The sequence below is a fragment of the Cherax quadricarinatus genome, chromosome 6 (genome assembly GCF_038502225.1).
Source record: "Cherax quadricarinatus isolate ZL_2023a chromosome 6, ASM3850222v1, whole genome shotgun sequence".
Taxonomy (NCBI): Eukaryota; Metazoa; Arthropoda; class Malacostraca; order Decapoda; family Parastacidae; genus Cherax; species Cherax quadricarinatus.
In genome coordinates, this window is record NC_091297.1 from 23,238,659 (window position 1) to 23,261,975 (window position 23,317).

Consider the following 23,317-nt stretch of genomic DNA (forward strand, 5'->3'; position numbering starts at 1 on the left):
GAGGAGGATGACAAAGTTGATCCCATGTATCAGAAATCTTCCTTATGATTATAGGCTGAGGGCCCTGAATCTGCACTCTTTGAAGTCCCTTCACTGCCGTCAACATGACTCAAGAAATCGTAATGACACGATTGCAAACAAACCATACCCCAGGCCGGGATTGAACCCGCGGTCGACGGCAGTGAAGGGACTTGAGCTAGAGTTCGTCACGGCCACGCTAGCTGGAGATTCGTCTGTAAAAAACTTGCATTTGTGGTCACAGAGGTGCCTGTGCTAACTTTCCTATGGTGTAGAAATATACCTAGTTGGATGAATCTTATTGTGGCTAGCTGGTCTAGTGGCTAACGCGACGGGCTGGAGTTTTGAGACTCTATGACCGCGGGTTCAATCCCGGCCGGGGGTATGGTTTGTTTGCAATCGTGTCATTACGATTTCTTGAGTCATGTTGACGGCAGTGATAAATAAATGAATTGGTGTGGGTGGGTGTGAGTTGGACCTGACTAGCTGGTGCTACTGGGTCAGAAGCCGTGCTCCTTCCTTAAGTGGAGGTGACCTGACTGGGTGGGCCATTGGTCTTAGCCGGGGGATGACTTCTACCTGCCCCGCATGGGCCAGTAGGCCTGCTGCAGTGTTCCTTCTTTCATATGTTCTTATGCATTCTGACTCAGTCTGGCATTGTTTCTCGGTGAGTGAACGTTCGGATAACATTTCGTAATAATCAATTGTTTATTGAGTGTGACTGCTAAATAAGCCACCATGGGGCCAAAGAAAGTTCCGGTGCCAGCCCTTTGATAAAGAAGGCGAGAAACACGATATATTGTGGAATATTGTGGAATCTATTGTGTCTTTGGGGAAGTCCATGGGGTTGGATATGAGTGACCAAGATGTGGAAGAGTTGGTGGTTGACCACGGTGACGAGCTAACCACTGAAAAGTGCAAGACCTTCAACTGGAACAGCAACAGTCTTCAGCAGAGGAAATTGCTTTAAAGGAGGAAGAGAGATGGGAGAATGTGCTGTCTTCAGTGATTAAGGACATGTGTGCAAAGTGGAATGAGTTGCAAAGTTTTGTGGAGAAATATCTCCTTAACAAAACTGTTGCAAAGCCGTGTCTGCAACTTGTTCAATGACAATGTATTGTGCCATTTTAGGCAAATCTTAAAGAGACGCCAGAAACACCTCTCTGGACAGATTTTTTTTTTTTGCAAAAGGGGTACAGTGACTCTCAAGCTGGTTCTAGTGCCAGTAAAAGACAAAGAAGGGAAGTCTGCATAGGGCCTTGATACCTGAAGTTCTTATGGAGGGGGATTCCCCTTCCAAAGAATAACCTCTTCTTCCTCTCCTCTCCTCGCCATCTTCCATACTTCAACATGAGTCTTCAGTAGAGGAAAAAGTGATATTAAATGTTCATTTATCCCTTTCATTAGTCATTTATATTTATGTCTCATTGTTTGCTGTATGTAAAACTATAGTTATTCTCTATAAAATGTAATTTTTGTTAATATTTTTGGGTGTCTGGAACAGATTAATTGGGTTTACATTATTTCTTATAGGAGACACAGCTTCAGTTTTCGTACAGTTCGGTTTTCGTCAGACTTTCTGGAACGAAAACCGAGGTTCCACTGTATATATATATATATATAATATATATATATATATATATATATATATATATATATATATATATATATATATATATATATATATATATATATATATATATATATATATATAGAAGCAGTATATTATATTATTGTACCCATGGAACTAGTGGTATTGATCAATAACAACACTGCACTAGCCAAGGAGTCGAACCCATGCTATTTTGACCCGCATCATTATGAGAGGTAACACATGACGCTTTAGACCACTAGACCCCACAACTCTAGTGGTCTAAAGCGTCATGCGTTTTCTCTCACCATGAGGCGGGCCAAAACAGCATGGGTTCGACTCCTTGGCTAGTGCAGTGTTATTGTTATATATATATATATATATATATATATATATATATATATATATATATATATATATATATATATATATATATATATATATGCAATAAGATCACAGTAAACAGGTGATTTCAGAATATCAAGTACTAAATAAGCTACCATGGCTCCAAAGAAAGCTCCTAGTGCCAAGCCTGTGGTAAAGAAGGTGAGAAATACGATTGAATTTAAGAAAACCATCATTGAACAATATGAAAGTGGTACAAGTGTGGCCGAACTGTCCAGGATGTATAAGAAACCCTACACAACCTTATGTTCCATAGTGGCCAAGAAAAATGAAATAAAGGATGCTGTTGTTGCAAAGGGAGTAACTATGCTGACAAAAATGAGATCACCAGTACTGGAAGAGGTTGAGAAGTTATTATTGGTGTGGATAAATGAGAAACAATTAGCAGGAGATACTCTTATGACTTCGTTTATTTGTGAAAAGGCTAGGCAGTTGCATGAAGATTTGGTAAAGAAATTGCCTGCAAATAGTGGTGAAGTGAGTGAATTTAAGGCCAGCAAAGGCTGGTTTGAGAGATTTAAGAACCGTACTGGCATACACAGTGTGGTAAGGCATGGTGAGGCTGCCAGTTCGGACCACAAGGCGGCTGAAAAATATGTGCATGAATTCCAGGAGTACATAGAGGCTGAAGGACTGAAACCTGAACAAGTGTTCAATTGTGACGAAACAGGCCTCTTTTGGAAGAAAATGCCAAAGAGGACCTTCATTACACAAGAGGAAAAGGCAATGCCAGGACACAAGCCTATGAAAGACAGGCTGACGCTAATGTTCTGTGCTAATGCTAGTGGGGATTTCAAAGTGAAGCCATTACTAGTGTACCATTCTGAAAATCCCAGAGTGTTCAGGAAAAACAATGTTATGAAGAGTAAATTGTGTGTGTTTTGGAAATCTAATAGTAAGGCATGGGTCACGAGGGAAATTTTCGTCGAGTGGTTCAATGAAGTGTTTGGCCCTAGTGTGAAGGAGTATCTCCTGGAAAAGAAATTGGATCTCAAGTGCCTGCTAGTAATGGACAATGCACCTGCTCATCCTCCAAACTTGGATGACCTAATTTTCGAGGAGTTTGGGTTCATCACAGTAAAGTTCTTGCCCCCGAATACCACTCCTCTCCTCCAACCCATGGACCAGCAGGTTATTGCAAACTTTAAAAAACTCTACACAAAAGCAATGTTTCACAGGTGCTTGACTGTGACCACAGACACTCACTTGACCCTAAGGGAATTTTGGAGAGAACACTTCAGCATCCTCCACTGCATAACCCTTATAGGTATGGCTTGGGAGGGAGTGACTACCAGGACTTTGAACTCTGCCTGGAGAAAATTGTGGCCAGATTGTGTCGACAAGAGGGATTTTGAAGAATTTGGGACTGACCCTAATGAGCCTATGTCTGTTGTAAAATCAATTGTGGCACTGGGGAGTTCCATGGGGTTGGATGTGAGTTTGGAGGATGTGGAAGAATTGGTGGAAGACCACAATGAAGAGCTCACCACTGAGGAGCTGCAAGAGCTTCAGCAGGAAGAGCAACACATCGCAGCTCAGAATCTTGCTGCAGAGGAGGAGGAAGAGAGATGGAAGAAGGTGCCTTCTTCAGAAATTAAAGAGATTTTTACTATGTGGGGTAAGATGGAAAGCTTTATGGAGAAACATCACCCTAACAAGGTTGTTGCAAGCCAGGTTGGCAACATGTACAGTGACAAAGTCTTGGGCCATTTTAGGGAAGTGTTAAAGAGACGCCAGAAACAGAGCTCTCTCCACAGTTATTTTGTGAGACAGGACTCCAGTGACTCTCAAGGTGGTCCTAGTGGCATTAAGAAACAGAGAAGAGAAGCAACCCCAGAAAAGCAAATGGTACCTGAGGTGTTGATGGAAGGGGATTCCCCTTCCAAACTATAAACAATCCACTCTCTCTCCTCCTCCAGTCTCCCATACACTAAGAAGAATCTCCAATAAAGGTAAGTGTTATGCTGTTAATGTTTCATTCATCATTTCCCATTGTATTGTTTATGTACTACATGCATATTTCATGTTAAAAATTTTTTTGTTTTAATACTTCTGGGTGTCAGGAACGGATTAATTGTATTTACATTATTTCTTATGGGGAAAATTGATTCGTAAATCGTAAATTTCGTTTATAGTAACGGCTCCAGGAACGGATTAATTACGAACAACGAGGGACCACTGTATATATATTTTAGTTAATAGGTAATACATATTTTAAGAAAAAGAGAATAAATAAGTATACAAGATATGATGTAGGGCGAAATGACAGTAGTTTGTTGGATTATGTATTGGTAGATAAAAGACTGTTGAGTAGACTTCAGGATGTACATGTTTATAGAGGGGCCACAGATATATCAGATCACTTTCTAGTTGTAGCTACACTGAGAGTAAAAGGTAGATGGGATACAAGGAGAATAGAAGCATCAGGGAAGAGAGAGGTGAAGGTTTATAAACTAAAAGAGGAGGCAGTTAGGGTAAGATATAAACAGCTATTGGAGGATAGATGGGCTAATGAGAGCATAGGCAATGGGGTCGAAGAGGTATGGGGTAGGTTTAAAAATGTAGTGTTAGAGTGTTCAGCAGAAGTTTGTGGTTACAGGAAAGTGGGTGTGGGAGGGAAGAGGAGCGATTGGTGGAATGATGATGTAAAGAGAGTAGTAAGGGAGAAAAAGTTAGCATATGAGAGGTTTTTACAAAGTAGAAGTGATGCAAGGAGGGAAGAGTATATGGAGAAAAAGAGAGAGGTTAAGAGAGTGGTGAAGCAATGTAAAAAGAGAGCAAATGAGAGAGTGGGTGAGATGTTATCAACAAATTTTGTTGAAAATAAGAAAAAGTTTTGGAGTGAGATTAACAAGTTAAGGAAGCCTAGAGAACAAATGGATTTGTCAGTTAAAAATAGGAGAGGAGAGTTATTAAATGGAGAGTTAGAGGTATTGGGAAGATGGAGGGAATATTTTGAGGAATTGTTAAATGTTGATGAAGATAGGGAAGCTGTGATTTCGTGTATAGGGCAAGGAGGAATAACATCTTGTAGGAGTGAGGAAGAGCCAGTTGTGAGTGTGGGGGAAGTTCGTGAGGCAGTAGGTAAAATGAAAGGGGGTAAGGCAGCCGGGATTGATGGGATAAAGATAGAAATGTTAAAAGCAGGTGGGGATATAGTTTTGGAGTGGTTGGTGCAATTATTTAATAAATGTATGGAAGAGGGTAAGGTACCTAGGGATTGGCAGAGAGCATGCATAGTTCCTTTGTATAAAGGCAAAGGGGACAAAAGAGAGTGCAAAAATTATAGGGGGATAAGTCTGTTGAGTATACCTGGTAAAGTGTATGGTAGAGTTATTATTGAAAGAATTAAGAGTAAGACGGAGAATAGGATAGCAGATGAACAAGGAGGCTTTAGGAAAGGTAGGGGGTGTGTGGACCAGGTGTTTACAGTGAAACATATAAGTGAACAGTATTTAGATAAGGCTAAAGAGGTTTTTGTGGCATTTATGGATTTGGAAAAGGCATATGACAGGGTGGATAGGGGGGCAATGTGGCAGATGTTGCAGGTGTATGGTGTAGGAGGTAGGTTACTGAAAGCAGTGAAGAGTTTTTACGAGGATAGTGAGGCTCAAGTTAGAGTATGTAGGAAAGAGGGAAATTATTTCCCAGTAAAAGTAGGCCTTAGACAAGGATGTGTGATGTCACCGTGGTTGTTTAATATATTTATAGATGGGGTTGTAAGAGAAGTAAATGCGAGGGTCTTGGCAAGAGGCGTGGAGTTAAAAGATAAAGAATCACACACAAAGTGGGAGTTGTCACAGTTGCTCTTTGCTGATGACACTGTGCTCTTGGGAGATTCTGAAGAGAAGTTGCAGAGATTGGTGGATGAATTTGGTAGGGTATGTAAAAGAAGAAAATTAAAAGTGAATACAGGAAAGAGTAAGGTTATGAGGATAACAAAAAGATTAGGTGATGAAAGATTGGATATCAGATTGGAGGGAGAGAGTATGGAGGAGGTGAATGTATTCAGATATTTGGGAGTGGACGTGTCAGCGGATGGGTCTATGAAAGATGAGGTGAATCATAGAATTGATGAGGGGAAAAGGGTGAGTGGTGCACTTAGGAGTCTGTGGAGACAAAGAACTTTGTCCTTGGAGGCAAAGAGGGGAATGTATGAGAGTATAGTTTTACCAACGCTCTTATATGGGTGTGAAGCATGGGTGATGAATGTTGCAGCGAGGAGAAGGCTGGAGGCAGTGGAGATGTCATGTCTGAGGGCAATGTGTGGTGTGAATATAATGCAGAGAATTCGTAGTTTGGAAGTTAGGAGGAGGTGCGGGATTACCAAAACTGTTGTCCAGAGGGCTGAGGAAGGGTTGTTGAGGTGGTTCGGACATGTAGAGAGAATGGAACAAAACAGAATGACTTCAAGAGTGTATCAGTCTGTAGTGGAAGGAAGGCGGGGTAGGGGTCGGCCTAGGAAAGGTTGGAGGGAGGGGGTAAAGGAGGTTTTGTGTGCGAGGGGCTTGGACTTCCAGCAGGCATGCGTGAGCGTGTTTGATAGGAGTGAATGGAGACAAATGGTTTTTAATACTTGACGTGCTGTTGGAGTGTGAGCAAAGTAACATTTATGAAGGGATTCAGGGAAACCGGCAGGCCGGACTTGAGTCCTGGAGATGGGAAGTACAGTGCCTGCACTCTGAAGGAGGGGTGTTAATGTTGCAGTTTAAAAACTGTAGTGTAAAGGACCCTTCTGGCAAGACAGTGATGGAGTGAATGATGGTGAAAGTTTTTCTTTTTCGGGCCACCCTGCCTTGGTGGGAATCGGCCATGTTATGGAAAAATTAACGACCGTAACCATAACCACGACCATATCCACCGTAGCCTCTGAGGCCGTGTCCGTGGCCTCCAAAGCCAAATCCATGGCCTCCTAAACCATGTCCATGGCCTCCGAAACCATGTCCAAAGCCTCCGAAACCATGTCCATAGCCTCCGAAACCGTGACCTCCAAAACCTAGTCCGTGGCCTCCGAAACCATGTCCATGGCCTCCGAAGCCGTGTCCAAATCCGCCGAAGCCACGTCCACGGCCACCATGCCCGTAGCTGACGACATAGCCGGGCTCAGCCTCACGCTTATGTTGCTCTGCTGCCACCAAGGCAGCCAGCAAGACGATGATGATCTGACAGAAGACAGCATGAAATCTTAGTAGCCATATATTTTTTTTCATGGATAATTTATTTATTGTATTGTTCATCATATCTTTAATGCATATTTTATCTTTGGTTACATTAGCTTTATTATTATGACAACATCTGTTTTTACGTTATGTAGACGGAGTATAGACTAGGTTGCCAAAGACTGCAAATCTCGCTCAAGGAGAAAGATCTTGGGGTGAGTATAACACCGAGCATGTCTCCGGAAGCACACATCAACCAGATAACTGCTGCAGCATATGGGCGTCTGGCAAACCTGAGAACAGCGTTCCGATACCTTAATAAGGAATCGTTGAAGACACTGTACACCGTGTACGTCAGGCCCATACTGGAGTATGCAGCACCTGTTTGGAACCCGCACTTGATAAAGCACGTCAAGAAACTAGAGAAAGTGCAAAGGTTTGCGACAAGGTTAGTTCCAGAGCTAAGGGGAATGTCCTATGAAGAAAGGTTAAGGGAAATCGGCCTGACGACACTGGAGGACAGGAGGGTCAGGGGAGACATGATAACGACATATAAAATACTGCGCGGAATAGACAAGGTGGACAAAGACAGGATGTTCCAGGGAGGGGACACAGAAACAAGAGGTCACAATTGGAAGTTGAAGACACAGATGAGTCAGAGAGATATTAGGAAGTATTTCTTCAGTCATAGAGTTGTCAGGCAGTGGAATAGCCTAGAAAGTGACGTAGTGGAGGCAGGAACCATACATAGTTTTAAGACGAGGTTTGATAAAGCTCATGGAGCGGGGAGAGAGGGCCCAGTAGCAACCGGTGAAGAGGCGGGGCCAGGAGCTAAGACTCGACCCCTGCAACCACAAATAGGTGAGTACAAATAGGTGGTACAGCACCATGGAAGCAGGAGGAGAGTGGTGGAGCACCTGCAACGGAACAAGATTACAAACGACAACCAGCACGGATTCATGGAAGGCAAATCACAAACTTTCTGGAGTTTTATGGCAAAGTTACAGAAGTAAGGCACGAGAGAGAGGGGTGGGTTGATTGCATTTTCTTGGACTGCAAGAAGGCCTTCGACACAGTTACTCACTAGAGACTAGTGCAGAAACTAGAGGATCAGGCGCGTATAACAGGAAAGGCACTGCAATGGATCAGAGAATACCTGACAGGGAGGCAACAACGAGTCATGGTACGTGATGAGGTATCACAGTGGGCACCTGTGACGAGTGGGGTCCCACAGGGGTCGGTCTTAGGACCAGTGCTATTTTTGGTATATGTGAATGACATGATGGAAGGGTTAGACTCAGAAGTGTCCCTGTTCGCAGATGATGTGAAGTTAATGAGGAGAATTAAATCAGATGAGGATCAGGCAGGACTTCAAAGAGACCTGGACAGGCTGGACACGTGGTCCAGCAACTGGCTTCTCGAATTTAACCCCGCCAAATGCAAAGTCATGAAGATCGGGGAAGGGCAAAGAAGACCGCAGATGGAGTATAGGCTAGGTGGCCAAAGACTGCAAACCTCGCTCAAGGAGAAAGATCTTGGGGTGAGTATAACACCGAGCACGTCTCCGGAAGCACACATCAACCAGATAACTGCTGCAGCATATGGGCGCCTGGCAAACCTGAGAACAGCGTTCCGATACCTTAGTAAGGAATCTTTCAAGACACTGTACACCGTGTACGTCAGGCCCATACTGGAGTATGCAGCACCTGTTTGGAACCCACACTTGATCAAGCACATCAAGAAATTAGAGATAGTGCAAAGGTTTGCGACAAGGTTAGTTCCAGAGCTAAGGGGAATGTCCTATGAAGAACGGTTAAGGGAAATCGGCCTGACGACACTCGAGGACAGAAGGTTTGGGAGAGACATGTTAACGACATACAAAATACTGCCTGGAATAGACAAGGTAGTCAGAGACAGGATGTTCCAGAGAAGGGACACAGAAACAAGAGGTCGCAATTGGAAGTTGAATACCCAGATGAGTCAAAGGGATGTTAGGAAGTATTTCTTCAGTTATAGAGTAGTCATGAAGTGCAATAGCCTAGCAAGTGAGGTAGTGGAGGCAGGAACCATACATAGCTTTAAGATGAGGTATGATAAAGCTCATGGAGCAGGGAGAGATTAGCACTCAGTGAATAGGCGGGGCCAGGAGCTGAGTCTCGACCCGTGCAACCACAATTAGGTGAGTACAATTGGGTGAGTACACACACACACACACAGGCGCAGACAAGGGGATGGTAAGCAACAACGGAGACACACACGACACACCTGAAGGCCCTATCAGACCCACGTGGGGCCAGGGAAAAGACGACGAGCACACTAAGATCAAACGACAGGTCCGAAGACAATGAAGGTATGCTATATGCAGAGATTCTAACAGCCAACTGCAGTAGCAAGGGACAGCTGGTCAGGAAAGACAGTCCACTGAGAATAGAAGTTTCAGATATGACAGGGACTGAAGGCAAGAACATGTCAATGGAAGGAAATAAAATGCCTCAGAGGACGCAGATGGAGACTCAGTGGGAGGAGGAAAGGGCGAGGTCAGTTTTTGTGTACGGGCTCCAAGAAGCCAAGGGGGCCAACTTTGAAGAAATAAAACAGGAGGAGAAAAAAATGATTGAAGGCATCATGAAAACAATAGGGGAGGGCAATATGACCCAGGTGACAAATTTTCAGAGAATTGGGTGGTTTGCGAGTGGAAGGATACGGCCTGTCAGAGTAACTTTCAAGGAAGAATCAGTTCGAACCAGGATTCTGCAAGAGAAAGCAAGACTGAGGGACAAAGAGGGGTACCAGAGAGTATACCTCGACCGCGACAGAACACAAGAAGAAAGGACTACACTGAAAGAGAGGGTACAGAGACGCAAGGAGGAACGAGAAGCAATGAAAATGAGCAGGACCCAGACACAGGAGGAAGGGCAAACACACCCCACAGAATCTCCCACCAAAAGACTCCACCCGCGACATTCCCAACGCAACTGAGCAACCTATACTACAACCCACTCACTGTTCCCTCTGCCACCAATCCCCATATCACAAACCTCACCCCAACAGCTGTCCCTTATGGGCATTCTGACCCCACCCCCATCAACACAAACCCCACCTACACCACAGCCCCATATAGGCCCCCACCAAGGCTCTCGCTCCCCCAACCCCAATATTCTTGCATGACCACAATGATAGAAAAGAAACTAAAGGTTTGGTACACAAACGCGGATGGAATAATGAATAAACATGAGGAGTGGAATGAAAGAATCAGTGAAAAATCCCCAGACATCATAGCAGTCACAGAAACAAAACTCGCTGAGACAATAACAGACACAATCTTCCCAACAGGATATCAGATCCTGAGGAAAGATAGAAGGAGTAGAGGGGGAGGAGGGGTTGCACTGCTCATAAAACACCGATGGGGATTTGAGGAAATGGAAGGCATGGACATGATTGGAGAAAGAGACTACATTGTAGGTACAATTCAGTCCGGAGAACATAAAGTAGTCATTGGAGTGATGTATAACCCACCACAGAACTGCAGGAGGCCAAGAGAGGAGTACGAAGAAAACAACAGGGTGATGGTGGACACACTGGCTGAGGTGGCAAGAAGAGCTCACTCGAGCAGAGCAAAGTTACTGGTAATGGGCGATTTCAACCACAGGGAGATCGACTGGGAAAACCTGGAGCCACATGGGGGTCCCGAAACATGGAGAGCCAAGATGATGGATGTGGTACTTGAAAACCTCATGCATCAACATGTCAGGGACACAACCAGAGAGAGAGGGGAGGATGAGCCAGCAAGACTGGATCTTGTGTTCACCCTGAGCAGTTCAGACATTGAGGACATCACTTATGAGAGGCCCCTTGGAGCTAGCGATCATGTGGTTCTGAGTTTTGACTATATAGTAGAGTTACAAGTGGAGAAGGTAACAGGAACTGAAGGGGACAGGCCAAACTATAAAAGGGGGGACTACACAGGTATGAGAAACTTCCTGCAGGAGGTTCAGTGGGACAGAGAAATGGTAGGAAAATCAGTAAACGAGATGATGGAATATGTGGCAACAAAGTGCAAGGAGGCAGAGGAAAGTTTTGTTCCCAAGGGAAACGGAAATAATAGGAAGACCAAAACGAGTCCTTGGTTTACCCGAAGGTGTAGGGAGGCAAAAACTAAGTGCAACAGAGAATGGAAAAGGTACAGGAGGCATAGGACCCAGGAAAACAAGGAGATTAGTAGAAGAGCCAGAAACGAGTATGCACAGATAAGGAGGGAGGCCCAGCGACAGTATGAAAACGACATAGCATCGAAAGTCAAATCTGACCCGAAACTGCTGTATAGCCACATTAGGAGGAAGACAACAGTCAAGGACCAGGTGATAAGGCTGAGGAAAGAAGGTGGAGAACTCACAAGAAACGATCAAGAGGTATGTGAGGAGCTCAACACGAGATTTAAGGAAGTATTTACAGTAGAGACAGGAAGGACTCTGGGGGGACAGACCAGATGGGGACACCAGCAAGGAATACACCAACAAGTGTTGGACGACATACATACAGATGAGGAGGAGGTGAAGAAACTGCTAAGGGACATCGATACCTCAAAGGCAATGGGACCAGACAACATCTCCCCGTGGGTCCTTAGAGAGGGAGCAGATATGTTGTGCGTGCCACTTACCACAATCTTCAACACATCCCTGGAAACTGGGCAACTACCTGAGGTATGGAAGACGGCAAATGTAGTTCCCATTTTTAAAAAAGGAGACAGAAAAGAGGCACTAAACTATAGACCTGTGTCATTGACGTGTATAGTATGCAAAATTATGGAGAAGATTATCAGGAGGAGAGTGGTGGAGCACCTGGAACGGAACAGGAGTATAAATGCCAACCAGCACGGATTCACGGAAGGCAAATCCTGTGTCACAAACCTTCTGGAGTTTTATGATAAAATAACAGAAGTAAGACAAGAGAGAGAGGGGTGGGTTGATTGCATCTTCTTGGACTGCAAGAAGGCCTTTGACACAGTTCCTCACAAGAGATTAGTGCAGAAGCTAGAGCATCAGGCGCATATAACAGGAAGGGCACTGCAATGGATCAGAGAATACCTGACAGGGAGGCAACAACGAGTCATGGTACGTAATGATGTATCACAGTGGGCACCTGTGACGAGCGGGGTCCCACAGGGGTCGGTCCTAGGACCAGTGCTATTTTTGGTATATGTGAACGACATGACGGAAGGGTTAGACTCAGAAGTGTCCCTGTTTGCAGATGATGTGAAGTTAATGAGGAGAATTAAATCTGATGAGGACCAGGCAGGACTTCAAAGAGACCTGGACAGACTGGACACCTGGTCCAGCAAATGGCTTCTCGAATTTAATCCTGCCAAATGCAAAGTCATGAAGATAGGGGAAGGGCACAGAAGACCACAGACAGAGTATAGGCTAGGTGGCCAAAGACTGCAAACCTCACTCAAGGAGAAAGATCTTGGGGTGAGTATAACACCGAGCATGTCTCCGGAAGCACACATCAATCAGATAACTGCTGCAGCATATGGGCGCCTGGCAAACCTGAGAACAGCATTCCGATACCTTAGTAAGGAATCATTCAAGACACTGTACACCGTGTATGTCAGGCCCATACTGGAGTATGCAGCACCTGTTTGGAACCCGCACTTGATAAAGCACGTCAAGAAACTAGAGAAAGTACAAAGGTTTGCGACAAGGTTAGTTCCAGAGCTAAGGGGAATGTCCTATGAAGAAAGATTAAGGGAAATCGGCCTGACGACACTGGAGGACAGGAGGGTCAGGGGAGACATGATAACGACATATAAAATACTGCGTGGAATAGACAAGGTGGACAAAGACAGGATGTTCCAGGGAGGGGACACAGAAACAAGAGGCCACAATTGGAAGTTGAAGACACAAATGAGTCAGAGAGATAGTAGGAAGTATTTCTTCAGTCATAGAGTTGTAAGGCAGTGGAATAGCCTAGAAAATGACGTAGTGGAGGCAGGAACCATACACAGTTTTAAGACGAGGTTTGATAAAGCTCATGGAGCGGGGAGAGAGAGGGCCTAGTAGCAACCGGTGAAGAGGCGGGGCCAGGAGCTAGGACTCGACCCCTGCAACCACAAATAGGTGAGTACAAATAGGTGAGTACACACACACACACACACACACACACACACACACAGTCGAATTCAGTATCTAGTAGAATTCTGAAAGCAGAAGTATCTTTAACGTTATCAATCAGATACTCTTGTTATTTGGTGGCTAATCCCTTAAGCCTAAAGTATGAGGCCAGACCTTGTCTACTAAAGTAGAGGTGAGACGAATCAGCTGCAGCTAACGTCACAGGCGGGTGTCACCCACGAGTTGACGTAGGTCATGTAATGGAATTACTTGCCCAACCCTTCAACTTCCACACCACAAAGGGTTTTAAGTGATAAGCAGTCTGAAAATGATTAAATTGGAAGGTGTGTAGCGGCTACATCTGGAAATCAGCAACAGGCAGTGACAAATCATAACACTAAAGTGCTCGGAATTCGTATTGAATGAATGTAACATTTCAGTGCAGTGGAAATTTACCGCAGATACCTTTAAAATAATAATTTTTAAATTCCTTCTTTAATGACACTCATATTGAGTTGTATTACATGAGAGGATTTTAGTATAAATAAAAATGCATTTATTTGAAGTTGCATAAATAATGTTTATTAGAAGTTCGAGGTACATAGGTAAAATGTTATGGAAAAATTAACGACCGTAACCATAACCACGACCATATCCACCGTAGCCTCTGAGGCCGTGTCCGTGGCCTCCAAAGCCAAATCCATGGCCTCCAAAACCATGTCCATGGCCTCCGAAACCATGTCCAAAGCCTCCGAAACCATGTCCATAGCCTCCGAAACCGTGCCCGTGTCCACCGAAACCGTGTCCGTGACTTCCGAAACCGTGTCCATGGCCTCCGAAACCGTGTCCAAATCCGCCGAAGCCACGTCCACGGCCACCATGCCCGTAACTGACGACATAGCCGGGCTCAGCCTCACGCTTATGTTGCTCTGCTGCCACGAAGGCAGCCAACAAGACGATGATGACCTGACAGAAGACAGCATGAAATCTTAGTAGCCATATATTTTTTTCATGGATAATTTATTTATTGTATTGTTCATCATATCTTTAATGCATATTTTATCTTTGGTTACATTAGCTTTATTATTATTACAACATCTGTTTTTACGTTATGTGATCAGTGATCCCCTTTAGTTAGTAAAATCAATTTTTAATTTGAAAAAAAAAAATTATCCGTTCCCTCGTATGCCAGATGTAATATTTAATAATATGTGTAAGATTCTATCTCAGTAAATTTAATTTTACAAGTTAGGAATACGTATAGTAAAAAAAATCCTTTAGTGTTATTAAACAGAATCTGCCATTTTTAATATGTTTAAACATTTGTTTGTTAATGAGTGTTGCAAAATAAGAATAACAAAAGAGAATCTTTAGAATAATATGTAAGAGCTTACCATAATTGAAACTTTTACTAAATTTGGTACAAATTATCCAAAAAAATTAGAAATTTAATTTTGTCTCATGAATAAAGAAAAAATAAATAGTACAAGAATAAGGAGTACAAGAGAAGTGTTGAAATTACATGATAGACAATAGCGTAGTGAAGCAGTAGGCAGGTATACAAGGGGCCTCACTTTCAAGGATCACAACAGTGCCACGATCGCACGTGCAAAGAAAATGATAGGATGGATAAGGTGAAATCGCAGATCTAGAGAGTGTACAGAGATCCTTTACTGCACGTATAAGTTCTGTCAAGCACCTTAACTACTGGGAACGCTTGGAAGCACTTGACTTGTACTCGTTGGAACGCAGGAGGGAGAGATATATCATAATCTACACTTGGAAAATCTTGGAAGGAATGGTCCCAAATCTGCACACAGAAATCACTCCCTACGAAAGTAAAAGACTGGGCAGGCGATGCAAAATGCCCCCAATAAAAAGTAGGGGCGCCATTGGTACACTAAGGGAAAACACCATAAGTGTCCGGGGCCCAAAACTGTTCAACAGCCTCCCATCAAGCATTAGGGGAATTGCCAATAAACCCCTGGCTGCCTTCAAGAGAGAGCTGGACAGATACCTAAAGTCAGTGCCGGATCAGCCGGGCTGTGGCTCGTACGTTGGACTGCGTGCGGCCAGCAGTAACAGCCTAGTTGATCAGGCCCTGATCCATCGGGAGGCCTGGTCATGGACGGGCCGCGGGGGCGTTGATCCCCGGAATAACCTCCAGGTAACCTCCTGTGACGAGCGGGGTTCCACAGGGGCCAGTCCTAGGACCAGTGCTATTTTTGGAAGATGTGAATGACATGACGGAAGTGTCCCTGTTTGCAGATGATTTGAAGTTAATGAGAATTAAATCAAATGAGGATCAGGCAGGACTACAAAGAGACCTGGACAGACTGGAAGCCTGGAGCAACTGGCTCCTCGAACTGAACCCCGCCAAATGCAAAGTGATGAAGATAGGGGGAGGGCAAAGAAAACCGCGGACAGAGTATAGTCTAGGTGGCCAAAGACTGCAAACCTCGCTCAAGGAAAAAGATCTTGGGGTGAGTATAATACCAAGCACGTCTTCTGAGGCACACAACCAGATAACTGCTGCAGCATATGGGTGCCTGGCAAACCTGACTAAGGAATCGTTCAAGACTCTGTACACTGTGTACGTCAGGCCCATTCTGGAGTATACAGCACTAGTTTGGAACCCACACCTGGTCAAGCACAAAAGAAATTAGAGAAAGTGCAAAGGTTTGCAGCAAGACTAGTTCCAAAGCTAAAGGGATTGTCCTACGAAAAAAGATTAAGGGAAATCGACCTGACGACACAGGAGGACAGGAGAGTTAGGGGAGACATGATAACGACATATAAAATACTGAGAGGAATTGACAAAATGGAGAGAGACAGGATGCTCCAGAGTGGGAACACAGAAACAAGGGGTCACAACTGGAAGTTGAAGACTCAGATGACTCAAAGGAATGTTAGGAATTATTTCTTCAGTCACAGAGTTGTCAGGAAGTGGAACAGCCTAGAAAATGATATAGTGGAGGTAGGAACCATATATAGTTTTAAGACGAGGTTTGATAAAGTTCATGGAGCAGGGAGAGAGAGGACCTAGTAGCGATCAGTGATGAGGAGGGGCCAGGAGCTATGATCGACCCCAGCAACCACAATTAGAAGACACCTTCGTTCATTTTCATTTGCCACGCTGAAGAGTTTCAAACCTTATTAACAGTACATGATATATTAAATGATGTATTAAAATATATCTGCATTAAACTAAATTATAACTAGGATGAAAAATGGAAGAGGAATATAAAAATGACAAACTTTACCTATCCCATACAATGTTTAAACTCACTTTATAAATTGGAAATACAGATGAAGCAGAATTATGGTGAGGCCTCATTCTTATTATATAAAGCGATTCCGAGATGATGAGATAATGAGGACGAGTCTTGTGGTGCTGAAGTGTGAACTGTGAAATCCCAAGAGGTGAGAGGATGATTGGTTAAGGTACAGTGTTCTCTGATTGCATAATATCATTTATGTAGGGATTCAGGGAAACAGGCAGGCCGGACTTAAGTCCTGGAGATGGGAAGTACAGTGTCTGGACTCCGAAGGAGGGGTGTTAATGTTGCAGTTTTATAACTGTAGTTTAAAGCACCCCTCTGGCAATACAGTGATGGAGTGAATGATGATGATGAAAGTTTTTCTTTTTCTGGACACCCTGCCTTGGTGGGAATCGGCCGATGTGTTATTAATAATAATAATAAAAAAATATATTACATCGGTCTGACTGTGATGTAATTTTCATAATATAGTATATAATACAGACAGTTGACGAATGAGACAAATTAGCAACAGTTGGGTATCTTGCCGAAACGTGCAGCCTACACAACAGGCTTCTTCAGTCGAATTCAGTATCTAGTAGAATTCTGAAAGCAGAAGTATCTTTAACGTTATCAATCAGATACTCTTGTTATTTGGTGGTTAATCCCTTAAGCCTAAAGTATGAGGCCAGACCTTGTCTACTAAAGTAGAGGTGAGACGAATCAGCTGCAGCTAACGTCACAGGCGGGTGTCACCCACGAGTTGACGTAGGTCATGTAATGGAATTACTTGCCCAACCCTTCAACTTCCACACCACAAAGGGTTTTAAGTGATAAGCAGTCTGAAAATGATTAAATTGGAAGGTGTGTAGCGGCTACATCTGGAAATCAGCAACAGGCAGTGAGAAATCATAACACTAAAGTGCTCAGAATTCGTATTGAATGAATGTAGCATTTCAGTGCAGTGGAAATTTACCGCAGATACCTTTAAAATAATAATTTTTAAATTCCTTCTTTAATAACACTCATATTGAGTTGTATTACAGGAGAGGATTTTAATATAAATAAAAATGCATTTATTTGATGTTGCATAAATAATGTTTATTAGAAGTTCGAGGTACATAGGTAAAATGTTATGGAAAAATTAACGACCGTAACCATAACCACGACCATATCCACCGTAGCCTCTGAGGCCGTGTCCGTGGCCTCCAAAGCCAAATCCATGGCCTCCAAAACCATGTCCATGGCCTCCGAAACCATGTCCAAAGCCTCCGAAACCATGTCCATAGCCTCCGAAACCGTGACCTCCAAAACCTAGTCCGTGGCCTCCGAAACCGTGTCCATGGCCTCCGAAGCCGTGTCCAAATCCGCCGAAGCCACGTCCACGGCCACCATGCCCGTAGCTGACGACATAGCCGGGCTCAGCCTCACGTTTATGTTGCTCTGCTGCCACCAAGGCAGCCAGCAAGACGATGATGACCTGACAGAAGACAGCATGAAATCTTAGTAGCCATATATTTTTTTTCATGGATAATTTATTTATTGTATTGTTCAACATATCTTTAATGCATATTTTATCTTTGGTTACATTAGCTTTATTATTATTACAACATCTGTTTTAACGTTATGTGATCAGTGATCCCCTTTAGTTAGTAAAAAAAAATTTAATTTGAAAAAAAAAAAAAAATTATCCGTTCCCTCGTATGCCAGATGTAATATTTAATAATATGTGTAAGATTCTATCTCAGTAAATTTAATTTTACAAGTTAGGAATATAGGAAAAAAAATCCTTTAGTGTTATTAAACAGAATCTGCCATTTTTAATATGTTTAAACATTTGTTCGTCCCTTCTCTCTTCGCCTTCATTCGCTCTTGTCTTCTCTTCAATTACCACCTTTCTATGTACATGTAGCATCTCACTTTTCCCTACCCCTCTGGGAAGTTCCAGCTGTTCGAGTCTGTTCTTTCTCTCTCCCTTGCTCGAAAGCCCAACTGTCTACGGTCGCTTCCCGCTCTCTTTTTCTTGACCACTTTCACTCTCATTCTCATGCCATTGCTGTGTACACAGATGGCTCTAAGTCTTCTGACGGCGTAGGATTCGCAGCAGAGTTTCCGGACAGCGTGGTACAAGGGCATTTACTATCTTCGGCTAGTATTTTTACTGCTGAATTGTATGCCATCCTTACAGCACTTATCCGTATTGCATCTATGCCTGTGTCATCATTTGTGGTTGTCTCAGACTCCCTTAGTGCTTTACAGGCTATAGAGAAATTTGATACACCTCACCCCTTAGTCCTCCGTATCCAACTTTGGCTACGCCGCATCTTTACCAAGCATAAAGATATTGTTTTTTGTTGGGTCCCTGGTCATGTTGACGTACAGGGCAATGAACAGGCAGACACTGCTGCGCGGTCAGCAGTACATGACCTACCAGTTTCATGTAGAGGTATTCCATTTACGGACTATTTTGCTGCAATATCTTCCCAACTTCACACCCGTTGGCAACAACGTTGGTCTACTATGCTCGGCAACAAACTTCAATCTATTGAACCGAGTATAGGTTACTGGCCGTCTTCTTATCACCAGTGTCGAGGTTGGGAGACTACTCTCTCCTGTCTTCGCATTGGCCATACTCGTTTTACTCATGGATATCTCATGGAGAGGTGCCCTGCTCCTCTCTGTGAGAATTGCCAAGTTCCATTATCAGTCAGCCACATTCTGTTGGACTGCCCACTTTATCAACGAGCACGCAGAATTTACCTCCGTCGTCGTCTTCGCTCTGCTGCTCTCTCTTTACCTTCCCTTCTCGCTGATGGACCCACCTTTCATCCAGACTCTCTCATTGACTTTTTGACAACAACTGACTTACTTCACAAATTCTGATACCTTCAGCCCTTTCTACTTCAATCTCTTGCTACCCTCTACCCCCGTACTATCCCCTGCCCCGCTGTTTTCTGTAACCTACTGATCATCCCTCCTCCCTTCTGCCATCCAATACCCTCGCTTCCTTCCCTACCCTGCAGCGCTGTATAGCCCTTGTGGCTTAGCGCTTCTTTTTGATTATAATAATAATAATAATTAAACATTTGTTTGTTAACGAGTGTTGCAAAATAAGAATAACAAAAGAGAATCTTTAGAATAATATGTAAGAGTTTACCATAATTGAAACTTTTACTAAATTTGGTACAAATTATCCAAAAAACTTAGAAATTTAATTTTATCTCATGAATAAAGAAAAAATAAATAGAACAAGAATAAAGAGTACAAGAGAAGTGTTGAAATTACATGACAGACAATAGCGTAGTGAAGCAGTAGGCAGGTATACAAGGGGCACTCACCAGAGCTCTCATGACGGTGGGTAAGTGTTGCTGGGCCGGTGGGCTGGCGGTGGATGATATACGAACCTTCACTCGCTAGTCTTTATACTCTGCTACTCAGCTGGCCTCGCTGCGCCTGTGTAGATCCCTAGTTCTTGGTCATTCACCAGAGACACAGTGCGGTGACCTTCTGATGGTTATTACACAGCTGAACTGTTAGCCCTTACAGAATCGATTGGTCATGTCATTGCTTGTAGCCAGGAGGCACCAGTCACTCTCCCTTGTGTTTGACTTCGGGCCTGCATAACGTTTACCCCTTTCCGTTTATATCACAAATCCATCATTATTGGCGATTTACCTCATTCAGTGACTTCCAACACTCATTGCTCTACGACCTCCCAACTGATGTATGGGTATATAGTAGTATACTCTCTCATTAACCCTTAATTTATCATGCTTCTTGGGGCTGACATTTGTTAATTATCCAAGGGTTTTTCTCGAACACTACACTACACACAAACACACACACACACACACACACACACACACACACACACACACACACACACACACACACACACACACACACACACACACACACACACACACACACACGCACACACACACACACACACACACACACACACACACACACACACACACACACACACACACACACACACACACACACACACACACACACACAGAAGACCGCAAACAGAGTATAGGCTAGGTGGCCAAAGACTGCAAACCTCGCTCAAGGGGGAAGATCTTGGAGTGAGTATAACACCGAGCATGTCTCCGGAAGCACACATCAACCACTGTACACCGTGTACGTCAGGCCCATATTGGAGTATGCAGCACCTGTTTGGAACCCGCACTTGATAAAGCACGTCAAGAAACTAGAGAAAGTGGAAAGGTTTGCGACAAGGTCAGTTCCAGAGCTAAGGGGAATGCTAAGAAGCAGGATTGCAAATCACCTGGATTCCCAAAATCTGCACAATCCAGGGCAACATGGGTTCAGGGCAGGTCGCTCCTGCCTCTCACAACTACTGGATCACTATGACATGGCCTTGGATGCACTGGAAGAAAATCAGAATGCAAAAGCATTTGACAAATGCGATCATGGCGTAATAGCCCATAAAATACGTGCTAAAGGAATAACTGGGAAAGTGGGGAGATGGATCTTCAACTTCCTAACAAATCGAACACAAAGAGTAGTGGTCAACAGAGTTAAATCGGAGGCTGCCATAGTGAAGAGCTCTGTTCCACAAGGCACAGTACTCGCCCCCATCTTATTCCTTATCCTCATATCAGACATAAACAGAGATATACACCACAGCACCGTATCATCCTTTGCGGATGATACTAGGATCTGCATGAGGCTGTCATCTGCTGAGGACGCGGTTAACCTCCAAGAAGATATAAACAAAGTTTTCCAGTGGGCAACGGTAAACAATATGATGTTCAATGAGGACAAATTCCAACTACTCCGTTATGGAAAACTGGAGGAGATAATAACTAGAACAGAGTATACTACTGACTCCGGCCATACAATAGAGCGGAAAAATAATGTAAGGGACCTGGGAGTAGTAATGTCTGAGGATCTCACTTTCAAGGATCACAACAGTGCCACGATCGCACGTGCAAAGAAAATGATAGGATGGATAATGAGAACTTTCAAAACGAGAGATGCCAAGCCCATGATGATCCTTTTCAAATCACTTGTTCTCTCTAGGCTGGAATACTGCTGTACATTAACATCTCCATTCAAAGCAGGTGAAATCGCAGATCTAGAGAGTGTACAGAGATCCTTTACTGCACGTATAAGTTCTGTCAAGCACCTTAACTACTGGGAACGCTTGGAAGCACTTGACTTGTACTCGTTGGAACGCAGGAGGGAGAGATATATCATAATCTACACTTGGAAAATCTTGGAAGGAATGGTCCCAAATCTGCACACAGAAATCACTCCCTACGAAAGTAAAAGACTGGGCAGGCGATGCAAAATGCCCCCAATAAAAAGTAGGGGCGCCATTGGTACACTAAGGGAAAACACCATAAGTGTCCGGGGCCCAAAACTGTTCAACAGCCTCCCATCAAGCATTAGGGGAATTGCCAATAAACCCCTGGCTGCCTTCAAGAGAGAGCTGGACAGATACCTAAAGTCAGTGCCGGATCAGCCGGGCTGTGGCTCGTACGTTGGACTGCGTGCGGCCAGCAGTAACAGCCTAGTTGATCAGGCCCTGATCCATCGGGAGGCCTGGTCATGGACCGGGCCGCGGGGGCGTTGATCCCCGGAATAACCTCCAGGTAACCTCCAGGTGTCACAAACCTTCTGGAGTTTAATGACAAAGTAACAGAAGTAAGACACGAGAGAAAAGGGTGGGTTGATTGCATTTTCCAGGACTGCAGGAAGGCCTTCGACGTGGTTCCTCACAAGAGATTAGTACAGAAGCTGGAGGATCAGGCGCGTATAACAGGAAGGGCACTGCAGTGGATCAGAGAATACCTGCCAGGGAGGCAACAACGAGTGGTACGTGATGAGGTATTACAGTGGGCGCCTGTGACGAGCGGGGTCCCACAGGGGTCAGTCCTAGGACCAGTGCTATTTTTGGTGAATGTGAATGACATGATGGAAGGGATAGACTTTGAGGTGTCCCTGTTCGCAGATGATGTGAAGTTAATGAGGAGAATTAAATCAGATGAGGATTAGGCAGGACTACAAAGAGACTTGGACAGGCTGCACACGTGGTCCAGCAACTGGCTTCTCGAATTCAACCCCGCCAAATGCAAAGTCATGAACATTGGGGAAGGGCAAAGAAGACCGGAGACAGAGTAAAGGCTAGGCTGACAAAGATTGCAAACCTCACTTAAGGAGAAAGATTTAGGGGTGACCATAACACCGAGCACGTCTCCAGAGGCACACATCAACCAGATAACTGCTGCAGCATATGGGCGCCTGGCAAACCTGAGAATAGCATTCAGGCCCATACCGAAGTATGCAACACCGATTTGAAACCCACACCTGGTCAAGCACTTCAAGAAATTAGAGAAAGTACAAAGGTTTGCAACAAGGCTAGTTCCGGAGTTCAAGGGAATGTCTTACAAAGAAAGGTTGAAGGAAAATCTGCCTGACGACACTGGAGGACTGGAGGGTCAGGGGAGACATGATAACGACATACAAAATACTGCGTGGAACAGATAAGGTGGACAGAGACAGGACGTTCCAGAGAGGGGACACAGAAACAAGGGGTCACAATTGGAAGCTGAAGACTCAGACGAGTCAGAGAGATGTTAGGAAGCATTTCTTCAGTCATAGAGTCGTCAGGAAGTGGAATAGCCTAACAAGTGATGTCGTGGAGGCAGGAACCATACGTAACTTTAAAACGAGGTATGACAAAGCTCAGGGAGCAGAGAGAGAGAGGACCTAGTAGCGATCAGTGAAGAGGCGGGG

General features: G+C 44.1%; 1 protein-coding gene across 1 annotated transcript; it reads right to left on the minus strand.

Annotated features, from left to right (window-relative positions):
- Positions 1-6,840: 6,840 nt before the first annotated feature.
- On the minus strand, positions 6,841-20,204 carry LOC128694210 (shematrin-like protein 2). The gene is made up of 5 exons (XM_070105334.1): positions 19,882-20,204; positions 17,693-18,023; positions 16,371-16,435; positions 13,913-14,249; positions 6,841-7,256 (listed from the first exon to the last, which is right to left on the minus strand). The coding sequence occupies exons 1-5, from the start codon at positions 19,891-19,893 to the stop codon at positions 6,841-6,843; spliced, it is 1,161 nt and encodes a 386-aa protein (XP_069961435.1). The 5' UTR covers positions 19,894-20,204.
- Between the last annotated feature and the right edge of the window lie 3,113 nt (positions 20,205-23,317).